The sequence below is a fragment of the Glycine max genome, chromosome 8, assembly GCF_000004515.6.
Source record: "Glycine max cultivar Williams 82 chromosome 8, Glycine_max_v4.0, whole genome shotgun sequence".
NCBI lineage: Eukaryota > Viridiplantae > Streptophyta > Magnoliopsida > Fabales > Fabaceae > Glycine > Glycine max.
The window spans coordinates 16,623,560-16,642,843 of NC_038244.2; the positions used below are offsets into that span (position 1 = coordinate 16,623,560).

Below are 19,284 nucleotides of genomic sequence, written 5' to 3' on the forward strand. Positions count from 1 at the left end.
AAATATACAAGTTGTAGGATAAACTATATTTTTGTTTCTTTATATTGCGGTGAATATTTGTTTTGGTCTCTTTAAAAAAATTAAATCCAATTTTAGCACTTGGAAAATTTTGTATCTTATTTTCATCTCTCTAATTTAAAAATACTCTACTTTTAATTCTCAAAATATATCTATCAAAAAAATCCTCAAAACATATTTTAAGCAGTTTATAACGGCTATGAAATGTTATGAGTATGTTTAGATAAATTTCTCTAGGAAAGATTAAACAGATCGAACGTAATAAAGAGAAGAAAAGTCCAAAGAATTAAGATTAATTGTGTTAAGAGAGAGGGAAATTAGAGTTAAAATGTACGGTTGGTGCAATCAAAAGTGTAAGTCATGAATGGTCTTTTTTAATTTCCATGAGGACATTTAAGGAAAAGCTGAGAATTGGAGTTGCTGAAAATTGTGGCTTCAATAAAAGTTATACCGAGAGCTTCTAACTTTTCCAAAAGCTGAAAAAAATATTCATGTAAACACCACTTTAATTATAAAGAGCTTATGTCAATAGAGAAGCTCATAGAAACTCTTATAGGATTCATCCAAACAGGCTCTAATAACCACTTTGACTCGCAATAAGCAGGATTTTTTTTTTATCAGTTTTTGCTGTTTTAAGTTTTTGATTATTTTTCAATTTTTTGACTAATTCTTCTCTAGGCTGATTGTGTGATATACCCTTGAACCGGACATTTGATCGTTCGCCAAATACCAATTTTCTGATTCAGTTTTCAGAACAATAGTCAACACTTTTTTAGCATTTAATATTATTTTGTTTCCTTCTACTTAAACTTAGAAGGAATAAGATGAAATATAATGAAAATCTAAACTTCTATAAAAAAATGGGAAGTCGAGGATTTTCATACATGTTAAGCACATCGTAAAATATTCCAAATGCCATTAGAAAGTTGTACAAGGGATAAACCAAAGACATTAAAGTCCATTATCAACAGAACTAAATTTAGAAAAGCAAAAGATAATACAGAGAAACGAAAAATATGGGAAACTAACTGCCTCATTACATTTCCACGCTGTTTTTCATTTTCAGTCATCAAAAGCATCATGAAAAATAATCCTAAAATGAATTCAGTAACAAAATTACAGCCCTTGAACCGATTATCTCAATCATGCAAGAGACAGTATAGAAGCGAAAGCAAAAACTGGTTGTAATTCAAACCCAACCAACAGTCATCGCAACAGTTGGAAAACAATATTATGAAATGTATTTCTCCTGCTGCTCTTGAAGTAACCTGGCCGATGATTTGGCATCCAAATATAGCGTACAAACTTCCTCAAGATCCGCCTATAAATTTCACAATAATGACTCATTGAGTTGAGGATAAGCACATAGTAAACATTTTTTCAAATGCTGAACATCAAATGGTCCAATTTCATAATTACCTTGCAGATGTTGTCTCGGCCATTCATTTTTGCAACAATGCTGGCAGGTGATAACAGTTGAACTGCATGCCTGATATGCAACAAGTGTAAGTAACAAAAGAAAGAAAAGCATAGGAACAGCCAATCAAGAATCCAAACCTTAAAGATGTTTGTTGTCCAATCTCCCCAAGGAAAGCTAAACTTTCTTCATCCACAACCAGTTCCTCTACTTGAGCACGGATAGCTAGAATCTGTCCCACAATTAAGAAGCATGTATGTTTGTATATCCAAACACATAATGCTTAACATTTTGAAATCTATTTGAAAGAAAGATGAAGGCCATACTACCTGTATCATTTCAGCAGGACCATATGTTTGCGTTCGAATGATCACCAACCGATCCAACAGGTCAACAGGTATGCCATGAGGACTTGTCATATCAGTTCCTCTGTATAAAAAGCAGGCAATGATGCTTAAATTTAAGCATTGTAAAATAATGAAAACAGGACCATATCAATCCAACAACTAATCAATATGACCATTGACTTAAGGTTTACATTGATGCATGACAAATTGTCAATTAAGTATGAACTATAAACCCTAAACATCAAGAAGGGTCCACAACCAGAGAGATTTACTTCTCAATTTTTATTAATCACAAGCACTGAAGTCTTATATGACCAAGAGCTAAACTCAATATCATGAAGATAATTAGGAAAGGTAATTAAAAAAATAAGAATCATGGTGTTGATGCCTGCTATGGTAATAATACACCAAAAATGACCAGCTATCAATCACAGCATTGCATTCATTTGATTTATTCAAATTTACCACTGGACCAAAACTTCTTTAAAAGCAAAATTAGTTTATTCATACCTTACATTGCATATTCCTCTATTAGTAGCAAAGATTACTATTGGAGATAGGGAGCTCTCTAAAGCACGATTCAAATACGAAAAACACTCCATATCTAGCATATGAACCTGTAAAAAAGCATTAAAGTTTGATTAATTAGATGCAATAGTATTTGCAGACATTAGTCGGTGAGAAACTTAAAGATACGGTCACCTCATCAATGAATAGAACTCCAGGAACAAGCTCTGCTACACCTTCATCAATATATCGGTTAACAACCTGCCACCAACAAAAACAGTTACCCTCTTGTTTTTATATTGTACCTTCTTTTCTTTTTTCCTTTGGTTTTTTCTGGTCAGAACTCATGGGTATGACTTTATTAATCACCAATGTCAATTTATGCATAAAACATCTGAAACAAGTAATATGCTCAAGGACAATTAAAAGCAATTGAACAAATTGCTAAGACAAAAGCTCACTTTTCGACCCTTAATTTTTCCCATAAATAAGAAACTACAAACTTGTATCAAAAGTTATTAAAATACCTTGTTAATCTCTTGCCTCAACTTGTCAGTGATTTCTGTTTTCCTGGGCTTCATCATCTGACCCATCAGAGACAGAATATCTTGTCCCCCTTGAGGTCGTGCATTGGCAGCATCCAGATCATGTAGGGTAACATCCTTTAAGAACAACAATACAAATCACAATAAGAAATCTGAAATATATAATATAGTCAATGTCTAGAACACATTCAAACAGAGTACACCAGTACAAGCCTCTGATTATTTTTATTTAAAAGTGTTATCCAAAGATTTTTTGAGTATTCTGAAAACAAATAAGTACATAAAAATTATCTCCTTTAAATTGAAATCTAGAATAAAAAATTCTGATGTCCGCATAAATCTGGATTAAAGTTTTGTCTTCCCCCTTAGTGACATGGCTTCAATTTAATAATTGCAACAAAATTTGGCAGTCACAACCATGGTTATTAAAACAAGACCAGACTGTCTGGTCCAACTAGCTGGATCAAGAACCAGCTTGGTGACTAGGCTTTAATTTATCAACCACTCACAGATCAACTTGAAGTAGAACTATAGAATTCATTTTATTGACAAAAACAGTTAAATTCAGAAATGAAAATTGACATCAACATAGTTTCTAATACCATCAATTAGAGGATTCAAATATGATAATTATACTAAATTAGCAAATCTTAGGGGTATTGCATAAACATAAAATTGGTCTTCAAATTCAAATTAAATACCTGAACAATCTCCTTTTTTTTGTGAACCTCTCCCTTAGGCAGTGGAACATACTCTTCAGCTTCAAGGTCAAACTCTGTAGCGAAAGCATCACTTCGACCCACCCTTTTTACAGCCCCGCTATTTGCCTCAATGTATATAACATCGCCAACAGCTATCTGGCATGTTGGCAAAAATCCCCCAATCATAACATCAGATTTGTTGACACAAATATTACACAACTTCAAAACTAAAACAGCTTCATACAAAATAAAGAAAAGAAATTTATAACTTGCAATATCTTAGTTACACAATGGAGCACACACAGAACAAGAGGAAATTAGAGACCTCACCTTTTCCTTAATCAAGGCATCATATATGGTAGGATCCAACTTGAGTTGCTTTGTTCCTTTCACTGTCTTCAATCCAATGATGACATGGCTAATACTTTTACCATAACCACCTGTTACGCTCTCAGTTTCTTCTGGAGAGAGCTCGGTGACCTTAAACAAGACCAGCAAAACATAAACAACAATATGAACAAGGCACAATCACATCCGAGTTTTGACAAGAGAATAGCTACAAACTCACCTCCCCTTCGTATACTTCCTTGTTTTCCTTGATACGCAGACCAATGGCCCGTCGAAAATTTTCCATGAGAACCTCAGTCTTCTTTACTTCCGAGGAGTAAACTTCGGAGCCAACCATAGGGCAGAACGGTACCTGCAGAGTGGAATAAACTTAATTATAAGCAGCAAGAAGGGGTAACAATCACAACACAAAGAATGAGAGTCTTGAGAAAGAAACCTTGGTGCCAAGCTCCTGGCTTATTCCAAGTGCCAATGCCGTCTTGCCGGTCCCGGGCGGTCCGGCGAGAAGAAGTGCCCGGCCGGCCATCTTCTTCTGCCGTATCATGTCCACCACAAGACCTGATGCTTCTCTTGCCTCAACTTGTCCAACGAACCCAGCAGCAAAACTCAATGCTTTTCCACTCGCCTGAACAAACAAAAACAATTCCAACTATTCACTTCAAAATTGAAGAGCAGAACATGACTACACAATAGGGTTCCACCTTACTAGGAGCAAGATGTGGAAGAGGAAGAGGAACTCACCTCGAGACCTAGGCCTTTAATGTGAGTGTGTGTAGCAACACGCTGTTTCTTCGTGGTTGATTGAACCTCTTCTATTTTCATCTTCTCCATTTTCTCTCTCAGGTTTTGCACTTTGCAGCAGCGGACACTGAAGAAAAGAACTAGAACGCACACTTGTTATGGAACACAAGGGAAGGCTACTACTATTTTCACTCTCCCTGTTTACTAATCCACTCTCTTTTCGTTTTTCTTTTCCTAAATTACCCTGAAAATACACCCATGTCAACAATTGCCTAAGGGAAGAGAAGAAGAAGAGAATTGCTACACACACCATTCATTTTGCTGGTACACCCAGCACAACAAATGTAATTCCCATATTATCCTTCTGTAAGTGGTTTACGGATCAGCAACCCGTATATGACATACTGATTGCTGATCCGTAATTGGTTTAATGATTGTGAATCCATAAACCAATTACAGAAGGGTAATATAGGAATTACATATGTTTATGTTGGGTGTACAGAAAAATGAATGGTGCGCATAGTAATTCTCGAAGAAGAATACAAATACACCGGCCTTGGCTAACCTAGGCCCAGTTACATAAAGCAGGTTGGGCAGCACTCCCATTTCTTTTCTCATTACACTCCCATTTTTACTTTTCTTTATTCTATTCTATATCATTAATGTGATTTTCCAAAATCCTACCACCGAAGGAGTGCTGATGGTTAAAAATTAAAAAGCATGTTTTTAAAATATTTATTCTTTTTATAGAATATTTTATATAGTATTATTCAGTATTTTTCCTTGCTAATTTAGCCATTTTTTCTTATTCTATTTTTCATCTTTTTCTTTGTTTTAAAAATAAATTGTATAAATATACATTTTTATTTCAAAATAAAATTCAAGTACCACATGAAATACTGGCAGCTTTCTTCTGGACAGTCCCAGCTCTTTTCAATCATGTAAGGGTCCCTTTCTGTTTGTACAAGTTGAAGTTTGGAGAAGAATGTTAAGCTCAAATTTTGAACTTGTAAGTTATGGTTATTTGTTCTTATCAATATTTTATCTATTTATGTGGATTGTGTGAGAATTAATGCTTGATATAATGCAGGTGGACTCAGACAAGTATAAAAACATTAAACATATTCTTAGAGATAGCCTGGCGAAGGGAGTGAAGAATATTAAAAAGGAGTCCATCTTGGATTAGAAGCCTTTTAGCATTTTTGAGTCAATATGGCTTCTCAACTTATAACTCAAAAACAGTTCCATTTAGTACATATATTTAATTTTATATAAATCTCACTCCATTTTTTTGGTGCACTAAGGATATGTTCAGCCAGCAGACTAATTCCTTTCAAGTTAAACTTTATCTCTGACAATAAAACCTTTTTAATAAGTCTCTCTACTTAATAAATCTAACTTAAATTTCATTTGGCAATAGAATTATTTAACTAGATTGTGTTGCTATATTGCGATAAATTGTTCTAAAGGGGTATTTTTAGAAACTTATTCTTGAATTGAGTCTCTTTTAAAATTATTTATCCCATGGTGTTCTTTTTTTACGCGAGATACATGCAAAAATCATGTAAATCGCCAGCCCCATTGGCGGGTTTGCTATGGGTGTGACACGTGCCAAAGACGCCAATGATACTGGCGATTTCCCCTTGTATCGCCACCCCCATTGGCGATTTGGCCATGCAAGAGGGTGTAGTTAGTTTGACTGGCGAGTTCCAAGAAGAGGGCGTATTTAATTTTTTTTCCGTTAAAATCAATCATCCCTAATTTAACTAGAATCAATTACAATCATATTTAATTTTTTTCGTCTAATTTTTTTTCATTAAAATCAACATGCCTAATTTTTTTCCGTTAAAATCAATCATCCCTAATTTAACTACAATCAATTACAATCGTATTTAATTTTTTCATTAAAATCAACATGCCTAATTTTTTTCCGTTAAAATCAATCATCCCTAATTTAACTACAATCAATTACAATCGTATTTAATTTTTTCCGTTTAATTTTTTTCCGTTAAAATCAACAATGACTATTTTTTTTCCGTTAAAATCAATCATCCCTAATTTAACTACAATCAATTACAATTAGGGATGATTGGTTTTAATGGAAAAAAATAATCATTGTTGATTTTAACGGAAAAAAATTAAACGGAAAAAATTAAATACGATTATAATTGATTGTAGTTAAATTAGGGATGATTGATTTGAACGGAAAAAAATTAAATACGCCTTCTTCTTGGAACTCACCAGTCAAACTGACTACACCCTCTTACATGGCCAAATCGCCAGTGGGGGTGGCAATACTAGGGGAAATCACTAGTACGAGTGACGTCTTTGTCACGTGTCACACCCATAGCAAACCCGCCAATGGGACTAGCGGTTTGCATGGTTTTTACATGCATCTCGCGTAAAAAAGAACACCATAGGATAAATAATTTTAAAAGAGACCCAATTCAAGAATAAGTTTATAAAAGTACCCTTTTTAAGACAATTTGCCCTATATTGCTGCCTTTGTGAGAATCCTAGACCCTCTCTTTTGCTTAAGTTAAGATACAGGCCTGTGTACTTTTGCTGAAAAATTTTGCAATGTATTCGCAGTAATTAATCGCTTCAAGAAAGAACATTCGCTGCTGATGTGATGATCAAGCGAATATGACGGCAGATATCATAGAACTTGTTGAAATTAAAATTGATCGTAAGTTCATGATGATGACATTATATTCCCACGCTTTACCCACAGAACTTGTTAACCCCAAACGAAAATATTGGCTGAAATACATAGTATTAAATATTTTTAATTACTAAAGGAAGTAAATATTAAATATTTTTTCATTTTCAATATAATAAATATTTCTCATTAAATACATTCAATCAAATCACCATCATACAGCTAAAATGCCAAACTTATGCTATATTTTCTCCTTTATCTTCCCCCTAATAATATGCTCAAACTTATTGAGCTTAATAAATGTCAGAATATAAAGGTTTCTATTTCACTAAATAATTGGTGCAATTTTATTTGAGATTGCCACCATCTAAAACTGATTTTTCAATAAATTAACTTTGCCTAGTGAATAAATGCTCAAATGGTAAGCAGCTTCTTCAGCTCTTTTTTATTTACCTGAAAATTCACAGGAAAAAAAGAATTAACTTTCCTTCCTAAAGAATGATTCAGGGTGAAAAAATGAAATAAGGAAATGAAGTCTATTAAGACAGGATAGAGAGCAAAAGAAAATTACCTTCCCCATGGCATTGCGAGGGAGTTTATCCCACACGATTAGTTGAGTTGGAATCTAACAAGATATAAACAAATTATAAGAGAATTACTATGCTTTGTTTGAAACCCAAGAAATCAGCAATAAAGAAAACAAAGAGAAATGGTGTTTTTCAACTGTTTGATTGATTAGTATGAGAAATAGCCAAGAAATAAATAAAATGCAATGAATTTTGTGCATAGTTTTGCCATCTCACGAGCCAAGAAAATGGAAGAGGGAAAGAGAGATAATAATTTATATTTCCTGATAAAATGAAATGATTTTTTTATAATATAATTCTTTTAGCAACTTGAAAATAAAAGGTATACATGTCATTATATGAAACTTTCTTTCTTTTTCACTCTTCTGTTCGATCAAAATGTGGCCATACCTTGTAAGGTGCAATTTTGTCTTTGGCCCAGGTGGATAATTCTTCTAGGCTTAGAACAGGCTTTGATTCTTGATCTCGTTTCAGTTTAACATCAGCCTGTGGCACAACGATTGCACCAACAATCTCTCCATAGTCTTTGTCTGGTAGGCCTAAAACGCAACATTCTGAGACAGCCGGATGCTGCAAAAATGTTCTGAATGTGAATATTCATATACAATTCCTAATACTCAGCTTTTTCCATAGAGAAAAAAAAAATGCGACAATCCTAGGGGTTGACGAAAACTTTTTCCATAATGAGAAAATGCTAGCCACTTGCCTCTATTATAACTGATTCAATTTCTAATGCAGAAAGCTTATATCCACCAGCCTTGATTATATCAGCATTATTACCTGATAAACAAGTAGAGAAAATGAATGTTGCTTTTAGTTTTATCGCCATCACAATCTAACTTCTACTCTGATGATAAGCTCAGGTGTAGGAATCTTGTTCATACTTTGTCAATCAAGATGAAATATTTGAGTTCTCATGCATGTTCAAATAAAAATATTAGGCAAAACCAAATGTCCTAGTTATCAGCAATTTGGGATCAACGTTTCTGACAAACAACTGTAACAATTTATGCATTTTTTTCTCATACTTTTGTTGTGACATTCATTTTGGAAAAATGGAAAGCCCTGGCTCAAGGATAATTCCAAGGAATTTCAAATTGGATATGTAATTATTAATTAAGGCATGAGAATTATGCTACAGGCTGCACACAAGGTTCTGACTCTTACAAGAAAACATATGACAGCATACATTGAGAAATATAAATTTCCTTACGTCCTAGAATGATGAAATATCCATCTTCATCTGTAGTAACTGCATCTCCAGTCTTGAAGAATCCATCATCAGTAAATGATTCCTTTGTTGCCTGCATGGAAATAGTAAAATTTCTAAGATATATTTCTTGTACCATTCTCTATATTTGGAATCTTAGACTTTCAGTGACTGAAATAATATTCTATTCCTTTTACTATGCCCAATCTTTAGCATCTTGGAACTTCTGTAGCTCAAATAACTGCTTCTTAGATAACAAGATGAGCAGCAGTTGGAAAGTGATGGGGCATAACAGGGAAATATGGTACAATATCACGATGTACATAAATCAATAAGGAACGGGTTTGGAGCATAAAAAAAGAAAAAAAAGAATAGGTAATAGAGAAATATAAATTGCTAAATAGAAGAGCTTAACATTTTGAAAGTACCTCAGGAAGTTTCCAATATTCTTTAAACAACGAAGGGCTTTTAAAGCAAAGCTCACCCATTCCAGTATTTTCATTCACACTCTCTTCATCTGTAATAATCTTGACCTGTCAAGCAAATAGAAATGCCAACCTTATAAATATGATATTATTTTTCACATTGAGTGTCCACAACACTTGAGACAACACCTCCAGACACATAGTAAAACAACCATCTCATAGTATCTCAAAGTAAATTTTTGCAGGTGTTCTTCAAATTTCAGTCACATAACACTTTATTTAATGTAGTTAGAACAATAAATTTGGTTTCCTTAACCTGAAATTGAAACTTGTGCCCAGAGCCCCCAAGCCATTAGTTATTAAACCCCCCCCCCCCCCCCCCCAAACAATGTTGTTTAGGTTATCTGATCATGTAAACAGCCTATGCAACAGTTGAATGAATGAGTGATAATAAACAGCCCATATTCTATTGCAAGCAGCAGTGAACAAGTGCAAGCTCAACTAACCTGTATACCGGGAAATGGTTTGCCAACAGTTCCAGGTTTGCGCTCACCTTTTAATGGATTCGACAATGCCATAACAAACTAGAAACATTAACATAATAACATAAGATTCATATAAAAATATCATTATAAATTTAATAAGAAAAGTAGTAAAAAGTTAAAATACATACATGATTCCCTGCAAAGTTAAAGGACTTAAACTAAAGTTTACTTACTTCAGTCATGCCATATCGTTCCAATAAGCGATGCCCAGTGATGGCTTCCCATTCTTGCATAACAGGTAGTGGAAGTGCAGAGGACCCACACATCTGAATGATAACATGATAATATGTCAGATTTCTCAGATTGAATTAGTAGTCAGCACTAAGCACCAATGCAGAAGAACATGCAACATAACTTGCTGGCATGTCCATGCATGGTAAATTACCACACCACTAAGTTACACACTGATTCAGTCAAATTAAAACTTCAATAATACTCCATTATTTTAAAATTCAAACAACTTCCCATTTATCTTCTTTTAAGAAATAAAATTGCTTGATGGATGCCACAGTGCCTCTTTGTCTTACCATAAGACGCAAGTTCTTTGCAGCAGATACTGAAGCAGCTTGTAGCTCAGGATCCATTGCATGATAACCTTGTATCAATCGGGCATAGATAGTTGGAACCTTCATTTACAAAAGGATTCAATCATAATCCGATCACCCAAGACAAGTTTTCTAATCATAGGAAATGTTGTTGATAGCAAATAGTATACAAATGAATTTTAAAAGAACAAACTATGCAACAACTTAATACTTTTTTATGCCTAAGTGTATAACAAAATGAAACAATGCCATCATATGGACTATAAATGCTGTCTTTGTATGATTATAGCAGTAAACATAATTATTTTCAGCCAAGCTTAGGTTATATACACAAACCAAGGTACCATGAGAGTGAACCATATCAGATACATGAACAATGCTAATAAGAATTACACTTACTCCAGTGAACACAGTTATAGCATCTTCAGCCTTAGAACCATCAGTTGGATATGACTCACGCCATCTCTGCCAAACTCCTCTCACACTAAATTTTGGCAAAAACTCAACCTTCAACAAGACAATTAAATTCTTAGCCACAAAAAAATATTTAAAATGGATACTGTCTATTTAGAGGCCACTAGAACAAAAGTTAAGATTTCTTTTTCTCTTTTTTTAGTTTTGTATTTTCTTCGCAAGCAGAAGTGAAGATAATATATTACCGTGGAGCCTGCATAGAGAGGGGCCATTAAACCATTGAAAAACCCATGAACATGTATATTATATATGTTAAGGACTGACGTAATAAAGATACCCCAAATGTTTTAAATAATCAGAAAAATATTGAATAATTTATACACAAAAACTTTCAAGGATATGATGTAGTGGTAGACAATGCAGAAACTGATCAGCAGATGTGTACTCCCATGCTTTTGTCAAAGTTTGGACCTTAAATCAAGACAAGATTTAAAAAAAATACAAAATTAATAACAAAATAGGAATGGACTGCCTTGCTCCAGACAACAAGGATTAAATTGCATTTGATTAAAATTACATCATAAACAGTACTTTGTGTGTGCATGATTTGATAATCAAAGTATTAAATGTAACTAGAGTTAATCACAGAGCATACCTGGGAAATGATGCTTTTGTGTGTATGAACAACTCCCTTAGGTTTACCTGTAGTCCCACTAGTGTACAAAATCAGTGCTGGATCTTCACCTATGCGAATGGAGTTGAAAACAAAGAACTAACTGTCTAAAACTTGCGAACAAAAAAGTCAACCTATCCATTTATAAAAACTGAAACTGATTTTCTTACTTAATCTTCCAAAATTATCCAACAAAATTTTATCTGTATGAATTCCCCCATTCTGCGAATGGTCATCTCTGCTTTTCTCAGAAGACTTGTTGAGAACAAGTGGAAGATGAAAAAACTGAGAAGAGCTTTTATTGGCTATGCTTTGCATTATTTCACTATGATCTTCAGTACTCAGTATTGCAGATACATCCTACAGCCAAATTATATCAAATTTCTATTAAGATTTAATCCACAAAGCAGAAGTACAGCACAAAGGCAATAATTAAATGGTTTAACTAATCTGTTAGTAAACTCATAACCAATTCTTTTTTTCTTAGATACATGAGACTCAATCTATATCACAATAACCATATTAAGAGAATATTAAGAGAATACCAGCTTTGGGCCTACGTAATGGGCCTAATTCTGTACTGATGGTTTATAGTAGAAATAGAAAACAGAAAGGGGAAATCGGGCCTTTGAAGTCAGGTGGTGGTATAGGAAGGGAAAATAACATAGTGACCAGAAAGGAGAATTGGGCCAACTCTGAAGATCCAGTTGCATCAAAAGAGAATGGATCACCTATTTTAAAGGTGGGAATGGGCTTAAAGAGGTGGCCTCGTGGGACAGAAATAACAGAAAAAAGGATGCTGGTCATACAATGCAACAGGTTTCGAATTCTGTTTCAAGTGAGACCTTGAAGGAAGCAACAAACACTTGGACTATAGCAAAAGACATGGGGGTCCGTTATGAAGCAGAGGAAGGAAAAATGGTGTCCAAGATTGCTATCTTAGAAGGAAAAAACAGAGGAGCAGTGGAAAGGTTGGGAAGAAGTATGGATGATTAATGAAAATTACAACTTATAATATCAGAGGTTTGGGAGGGGGGGTTAAGTGGAGTTCTGTGCACAGGATTGTGGTAAAGGACCAGGAGGATTTGTTATGTATTCAGGAAACTAAGCGAGATAGGGTGGATAAGTGGGCATGTCAAGCATTGTGGGAGGATTCAGAGATATGCTGGGCAGAGAGTCCAGCAATCAATAATGCTGGAGGTATGTTGTGTTTGTGGAACGAGTCAACTTTCTCTGTTGAAAGGAAGATCATTGGTACTGGATTCGTTGTATTGGACTCCCAAACTGGAATAGTGATGGTAATAGCATGGCAGAATGTACAGAAAACAGTACATCCGGTACTGTTAACAATTATTATTCATTATTAATACTATATATACATATTTTAGCTGATAAAAAAAACAATAACCATATTAAATCTGCCAACCCATATAATACACATTTTGTTCCTTGAGAGTGGACATACTTGCAGAAGCGACCGTGAGACTAATAAATGACAGGCAACACAAGTATAAAAACTAATCCAAAAGCAATATGGATTATTTTGTTAGGGACCGATGAATAGAAGAATTTCTCATTCATGTCTGAACTGAACATCCAATAAAACTTAATTTATAATATTTAAGGTATACTTCCAAAGCATATTTCAGTCATGACTCGTGTAATTAACAAAGGCTTATCCATAGATAAATCAGATATTTGAAAGTTCAAATAAAATATATGAAGACAAATTCAAGGGCTGATCAAGGAGGCCTGAACTTCATAAAGTTTGCAAGCCATCCAAATGTTAAACAAATGCAAGAATAGGGATTTCAAAGCATACCGAATTATTAGTCACATACAAGAGCTCTACTTCTGGATAGCTGGTTGCAAGCGGAACAGCAACACCTCCACTAAGCCAAATCCCAAGTATTCCAGCAACAAATTCAGCGGAGGGTTTGGCTACAATTCCTACTCGAGCTCCACCGAGATTTCCCTGGATTTTGATACCGCTAAGAGTTTACATAATAATTATTTTGAAAATATTCACAAATGTAATACTACACATAAATGCCAAGCAACGGATAAAGAATTTAATTAATCTCCAATTCTTAACAGGTGATCAGTATAGAATTTAAAATAAAATGAAAAAAAGTAGGTTTTCTTAAGGAGAATATAGTGTCCCATACTTTCAAGCTGTTTTCTATGGTTCGGCATGAAGGTTGCTTTGGTAAAAACAAGAAGGCCCTAATAATTTTGCAGTGTATAGTTTATGCTATTTTTTATTGCATTTAGTTAAACCAGAATGTATCTTTTAGAGTGCCTCTTTGCTCTTAAGCATGTAATGGAATATAATTGTAATTTTAGCTTCTTTTTTATGTTCTCAGGTTTCTGCCCCTGTTTGTGTCAGAGGAGTTGTTTCTTGCTATCTTTTACACTCAGAAAGATTGGCAGAATTGCTGCATTACTAGTTATCTTATTGTTCTTAGAAAGTTTTCACACTTTATGCTCCAGCATGCTGCACCCCATACCATGCTGTATTTTCCTTGAAATTTATATTGTTATATTTGAAAAAGAATAGCATAACTGTTTTTATGGATTAAGTTTTTAGGAACTTTCATCATCATATTGGTCAAATGCTAACCAGTAGTTATGCACTATTTCATCTAGCAATAACAATAGTAAGGAAATTCTAAGGTATAACTCACTGTCTGTGCATCACTGCCACACAAGAGATTGGATATCTTCTGTGCCGATGAGACAAGTTGCTTGTAACTATAACTCTTCTGATCAGCTCTGATAGCAACACTCTCAGGAACTGTAGGTTCGTGCTTAGCAATTGCTTTGACCACCTCCATTAATGTAGCAGGTGCAGATGCTATATAAAAGGCATAAATAGTCAAATAACCTTTATAAATGGATTTTTTAGATATTAAATAATTTCCACATTATGTAAACTGAACAACCAGAATATCAATTTGGTGTTTTTCTCAAGTGACTACTCAATAAACTGATAACTTCTTCTCCGAACCAAGATGTCCATTCTAAACTTTCCAGCACAGCAATATCGTTATCATAACAAGTCAATGACAACCTCATTTTTTCAGAGTAAATCTCTTACAAACCGTTAACAAAGTATTTTAACAAGTTATGATAATTGAGACTAATTCAGAATTTAGAGAGAAATCATAGCAGGTACATTTAGGCCACGGTCCACCCAAAAAGGTACCGAATGACATTTTACCCTCTTAATCTTCCTGGACACTGAAATTTTTAAAGCTCCATAAAGCAATAATCAGGTTTGCAAGATAGGCAAAGTTACAACTTGATCAGTAGTTAGGAGCTACAAAACCAAAACGCTATTTATCACTGAACACCGAAATTGGATGCTTCATAACAATCTCTATCATTAAATATTGTTTTTTTTCCAACAAAATCCAAATTGTGTGTGCTAAATGCTAATGCATGATGTTTAACTAGTAGCTAGAAGCAAACAGAGTTGCACGCAAAGAACATTTTCTAGCAAACTCAACTAAATTTAAAAAGGAGAAAGGGAAAGCACACCCTTTACTTCTGCATTCAGCACTGAGACACCCCAATAGTATATTCCACCAAATTCAACCTCAAGGTAGAATTTTTTTTTTTAACAAGCCCAATACCCCAGTTAAAAAATAAAATAAAAACATTGATCCCAGAAGCACAGGACTTACGTTCAAAACAATAAGAAAATACATTCAGTGTGAAGAAAGAGAAACTCACAAGAGAGTGGACGAAACTGAGAGAAAGAGGTGGGGTAGGAAGCAAGGTGCGGGAAAAGAGGGAAGGAAGAGGAAGCTATGAAGGCATGGGAAGAAGAAGAAAAAGTACGTTGAGGAAGGAGAGTAAGGTGTTTGTCGAAAGCTTTCAATGAGCAACTCATTTAGGTGGGTGGCAGATATGGTAATGTAACCAACTAATTGAGCAGTGGAGTTAGGTGGAAACTGCAAAACTCTAATTCTATTTTTCGCACGTTCCTCTTTTTGCACCTCTAATTTTGTCTGTCTTTCTTTCTTTCAGTCAAATATGGCTTTCAGTTTCGGGGGGCTATTATAATGCTAATGCCTATTCAATTCCAATTGCAATACCAATGCCAATGGTGCAATACTGTTTTTTTTTTCTGGGTTCCTTCTGTTTCGAGGGGCCTCTTGATTATTGTTTCTTAGGGTTCAGGACAACTTAATTGTAATAGGATGTTTGTGAGTCACAGCTTGTAACTTGTTACTACCACATTTTGTATTTATGTTTTTGCCTTTTTGAAGATAGGTTTCTTCTTGTGTGGTAGGAATTATCTTAGTACACCAACAAAAAAAGGAAGATATGTAATTAAAATATGTGTATGGATGAGCATAAAACAATACATATACGTAGTACTTTTATATAGATAAGCGTATAATCGAAGACGAGCCTACCGGGTTTTATTAAAATAATAATAGTGGGTCACACACTCACACCTATGTTTTGTTTGACCCGTAAGATTTGGTCTTGGGTTTTTTTTATATTTGGAGGAGGAGGACTTTAAATAGAATTTTCCGGATTTTGACTGGTTCAAATTATTTAGTGTTGTTTTATATGGTTTATTTATGTAAAACAAAAAAAAAGTAACATTGTATTGGACAGCTAAAGCGATATTTCGTATTTGATCATTCAACCAACGTTTACTAGTGACGAGAAGGTTCAGGTCATGGGTCCTTCACGCAATTCTACAATAAAAAAACTACAGAAAAGAATCACATGCAGAATTGATAACCTTTATTAAATATTGGGCCATTGTAACTTCTCAACTACTCGAAGGGTCTCAAATGTCTGACCCCAAAATTATGGGGTCACATGCTGGTGGTTCAATAAATGTATATCCACCACGTCATGAAGGAGTCATTAGAAGGGTTAGGGTGGAGAATACTATGAACTTTCTCCAATAACCTCGCGTTAGAAATCAGATTATAGGGGCTATTTGTGTATTGCTATTAACATACTCGAGCTCCAATTCAGTGTCAAACAATATTCTTAAGAAATCGTGTGGAAAAATAAGATGACGAGAATTGGATAGCTTCGCTAAAACTAGTTTAATTAAAAAAAAAAAATTGCCTTAAATTCAACGGCAAAAGATGGAATCATGAATGTTTCAAATCTAACATTTCATTTCGTACAATTTGTTTGTTCGACGTGTTCTCTGCGTTAATCACAATAGTTTAATACGCAAATAAAAATACATTTAAACACATTTTTGTCCTTATGGCATTGGTTCAAATGGTTCTTCACTCATACGAACTATTTCTTGATGTAAATCTTCTCATAAACCCACAACCAATAGAATTTTAAAAAGACATCCTACATTAACATTAGAAATACATCATAATGCCAGAAATCCTGGATGTCAAGACTCGAATACAGAAGACTTTAGGGATTGGTATGGAACTTTAGCAATGAAATCCAGCTAATTCTTAGCATGTACTATATCTGCACCAAGCTTGGGCGTTGACAAATAAAACTAAAATACCAGGCTTGAAAAATTGTGCATTAGCATAAGACTGAAACTAGTATAATCACAAACATGTACCACATGGAAGTTTCGCTATCTTTGTAGGCTAAAGCCAAAATAGTAGATAGTCAACGTGATCATTGACCTAGCCATCTCCTCCACCAGAAGGGTGTCCTAACTCCCTGGGAACGAGGTGGTGTAAGAATATCAAGCATTGTTTCCTTCTCTTTTGGGGTCAATGGAACACCTCTAACAAGGTTCAAAGCCATGATGTGGACATTAGTCTTTTGTTTATGCCTGTTGTAAGCCCATACTCCTGCAGCTGAACCTGCAATTAAGAGCTGTTTCAAAGAACATATTTCTGGAATCAGCACAAATTTAAACTGCAATGTAAAAAAAGAGAAGAAACTCAAGTGCTTTCAATCATCCTTCAGTAAAAAAAAATTAAAAAAATACCGGTAATAACCACAAAGCTGCTGTCTGCATATCAAACTTGGGCGTATAGAGTACAGTCTCTCCAAATTCGTCCTCAAGCTTTTTGTAGATGTCCTTGTCAGTCTTTCCAGATTGAATTTCATCACGAATTAACTGAAAAACAGTACAAGTATTTATTTAGGGTTTACAACTTTACATGATAACTTCCAGAAGCCAATTGAAATTCCAAATAAGTAGTTGAACGAAACTCAACATAAATAAATAACAAAATCATGTTTGTTAGAAGTGAGGAATCGAATAAGTAATAACACCCATATCAGAAAGTTAAAGTGTAGTGCAGTGCAGGTAGGTACCTTCCTGAGCAAAATGGCAATGTCTGCTTGAGAATCCTCAATGGATTGACTCCCACACTCCGTGCACCTCACATTATGACTAATGTTTCTTGCACGAGCATCTACTATCATTGCCTTCTTCACTGCATCATCCTCACTCGCCATTCAAACCTACGCAAACAACTAGCCATTATAAAACAGCTGCATAGCAAAACCATGACAAAAACAGTGCAAAACCAAGCATAAAAAGAATCACGACGCTTTAACTTTAACTTTAACACCCAATGATTATAAAAGTGAAACAACACCAACAGTCTAAACCATGACTAATGCGACGAGTTCGTTCATTCATTTTGTCGAACAGTTTGGATGCACAGATTTCAGCAGAGAAAACAAATCCTCTCCTCTAGAGATGAAAACGAAAAGTAATTTTGACAGTAAATGTTTAATACTATAAGAATTTATCGGATGTCGATAAATTTGAAATGGGTTTTACGAAGAAACTCACTGAAAGAATTGATGAAGTAAGGGAGGAGTGAAATCCTTCTACGCTTTCGATTCAAAGCTTCGATTAGAGTGTGCGTCGGGTTTTGAGGTCCTACTGAGGCACAAAGTATTTTCTAGAGAGCCCGATCCATATACCGATAATTACTTTCCCACATACCTTTTTCATCTTTCGACCCCACTATTTTTTTGTAAAATAAGTTTTTTTTCCCCTTAACTATTTCAGATTTTGATGTCTAGTTTCTCTTAAAAAAGTGGCTTAAATATGTTTTTCATACCTGTAAAATAAGTCATCTTCAGATTACTACCTAAAATTCACTTTTGGTCAATTACATACCTGAAAAAAAATTATATTTCAATATAATACATGTCGTTAGTCTCATACTGGTAAGTGATGATGTGATAGGCGAAGTATCACATCATCAAGTCTAATCACTTAGCACGTAGTTAAAATAAAATCATATCATTATTTATTATTTATTTTTAAGAAAATCCAATTAAAAAAAAACATAACTTTCGTTTTCAACATCTTCTCCCTCACCCTCTTCTTCTCCCTCTTCTCCCCCCACCTACCCCCGTGTCACCCAATGCTACCTAGCGCCACCAATAGTGTCCCCACCATCGCCTTCCTCCCTTCCTCCTTCACAATCCATCCCCCAATCCACCCTTGGCCCCACCGCCTCACCCTATTCATCTTCTTTGACTCTTGTCGTCTTCTCTCTTCTCCTCCCAACCAGAGACTCCAACAGATACTCAAACCACCACAGTAACCACCAGCCAGTCATCCAAACCTCATCGGAAATCCCATGACCAACATACATACTCATGATT

General features: G+C 34.7%; 3 protein-coding genes across 5 annotated transcripts; all 3 read right to left on the reverse strand.

Annotated features, from left to right (window-relative positions):
- Nucleotides 1-1,035: 1,035 nt before the first annotated feature.
- LOC100809596 (ruvB-like protein 1) lies at nt 1,036-4,841 on the reverse strand. Its single transcript, XM_003531622.4, has 12 exons — nt 4,625-4,841; nt 4,320-4,508; nt 4,104-4,235; nt 3,866-4,015; nt 3,536-3,691; nt 2,817-2,951; nt 2,485-2,550; nt 2,293-2,399; nt 1,765-1,864; nt 1,576-1,667; nt 1,438-1,507; nt 1,036-1,339 (listed from the first exon to the last, which is right to left on the reverse strand). Exons 1-12 carry the CDS (start codon nt 4,712-4,714, stop codon nt 1,250-1,252), a joined length of 1,377 nt encoding a protein of 458 aa, XP_003531670.1. The 5' UTR covers nt 4,715-4,841; the 3' UTR covers nt 1,036-1,249.
- Nucleotides 4,842-7,429: 2,588 nt separating this feature from the next.
- LOC100810130 (malonate--CoA ligase) lies at nt 7,430-16,004 on the reverse strand. Of its 2 annotated transcripts, XM_003531623.5 has the most exons (17): nt 15,424-15,997; nt 14,373-14,542; nt 13,508-13,660; nt 11,856-12,045; nt 11,668-11,756; nt 11,414-11,483; nt 11,258-11,310; nt 10,998-11,105; nt 10,581-10,679; nt 10,227-10,319; nt 10,015-10,092; nt 9,512-9,616; nt 9,087-9,177; nt 8,580-8,653; nt 8,264-8,443; nt 7,858-7,911; nt 7,430-7,739 (listed from the first exon to the last, which is right to left on the reverse strand). In XM_003531623.5, the coding sequence occupies exons 1-17, from the start codon at nt 15,581-15,583 to the stop codon at nt 7,701-7,703; spliced, it is 1,806 nt and encodes a 601-aa protein (XP_003531671.1). In that variant the 5' UTR covers nt 15,584-15,997; the 3' UTR covers nt 7,430-7,700. The 2 variants fall into 2 exon arrangements, with proteins under 2 accessions (XP_003531671.1, XP_040874237.1); XM_041018303.1 differs by lacking the exons at nt 7,430-7,739; nt 7,858-7,911; nt 8,580-8,653 and having other exon boundaries at nt 8,270-8,443; nt 15,424-16,004.
- Nucleotides 16,005-17,016: 1,012 nt separating this feature from the next.
- LOC100306221 (uncharacterized) lies at nt 17,017-18,505 on the reverse strand. 2 transcript variants are annotated; one of them, XM_014778325.3, is made up of 4 exons: nt 18,271-18,505; nt 17,971-18,120; nt 17,639-17,770; nt 17,017-17,523 (listed from the first exon to the last, which is right to left on the reverse strand). In XM_014778325.3, the coding sequence occupies exons 2-4, from the start codon at nt 18,112-18,114 to the stop codon at nt 17,320-17,322; spliced, it is 480 nt and encodes a 159-aa protein (XP_014633811.1). In that variant the 5' UTR covers nt 18,115-18,120; nt 18,271-18,505; the 3' UTR covers nt 17,017-17,319.
- Nucleotides 18,506-19,284: the final 779 nt, after the last annotated feature.

What these genes read in the sequence shown, in the direction of transcription:
- LOC100809596 (XM_003531622.4), bottom strand. Translation starts at nt 4,714, where the DNA reads ATGGAGAAGATGAAAATAGAAGAGGTTCAATCAACCACGAAGAAACAG. An exon ending in GAGTTCTATTCATTGATGAG is followed by an intron (nt 2,400 to 2,484) that starts GTGACCGTATCT and finishes GCTTTTTTACAG; the next exon opens with GTTCATATGCTAGATATGGA. An exon ending in GTCCTGCTGAAATGATACAG is followed by an intron (nt 1,668 to 1,764) that starts GTAGTATGGCCT and finishes ATTGTGGGACAG; the next exon opens with ATTCTAGCTATCCGTGCTCA.
- LOC100810130 (XM_003531623.5), bottom strand. Translation starts at nt 15,583, where the DNA reads ATGAGTTGCTCATTGAAAGCTTTCGACAAACACCTTACTCTCCTTCCT. An exon ending in AATATTGGAAACTTCCTGAG is followed by an intron (nt 9,178 to 9,511) that starts GTACTTTCAAAA and finishes ATTTCCATGCAG; the next exon opens with GCAACAAAGGAATCATTTAC. An exon ending in ATATTTCATCATTCTAGGAC is followed by an intron (nt 8,654 to 9,086) that starts GTAAGGAAATTT and finishes CTTGTTTATCAG; the next exon opens with GTAATAATGCTGATATAATC.
- LOC100306221 (XM_014778325.3), bottom strand. Translation starts at nt 18,114, where the DNA reads ATGGCGAGTGAGGATGATGCAGTGAAGAAGGCAATGATAGTAGATGCT. An exon ending in TTGCCATTTTGCTCAGGAAG is followed by an intron (nt 17,771 to 17,970) that starts GTACCTACCTGC and finishes ACTGTTTTTCAG; the next exon opens with TTAATTCGTGATGAAATTCA. An exon ending in CAGCTTTGTGGTTATTACCG is followed by an intron (nt 17,524 to 17,638) that starts GTATTTTTTTAA and finishes TCTTTGAAACAG; the next exon opens with CTCTTAATTGCAGGTTCAGC.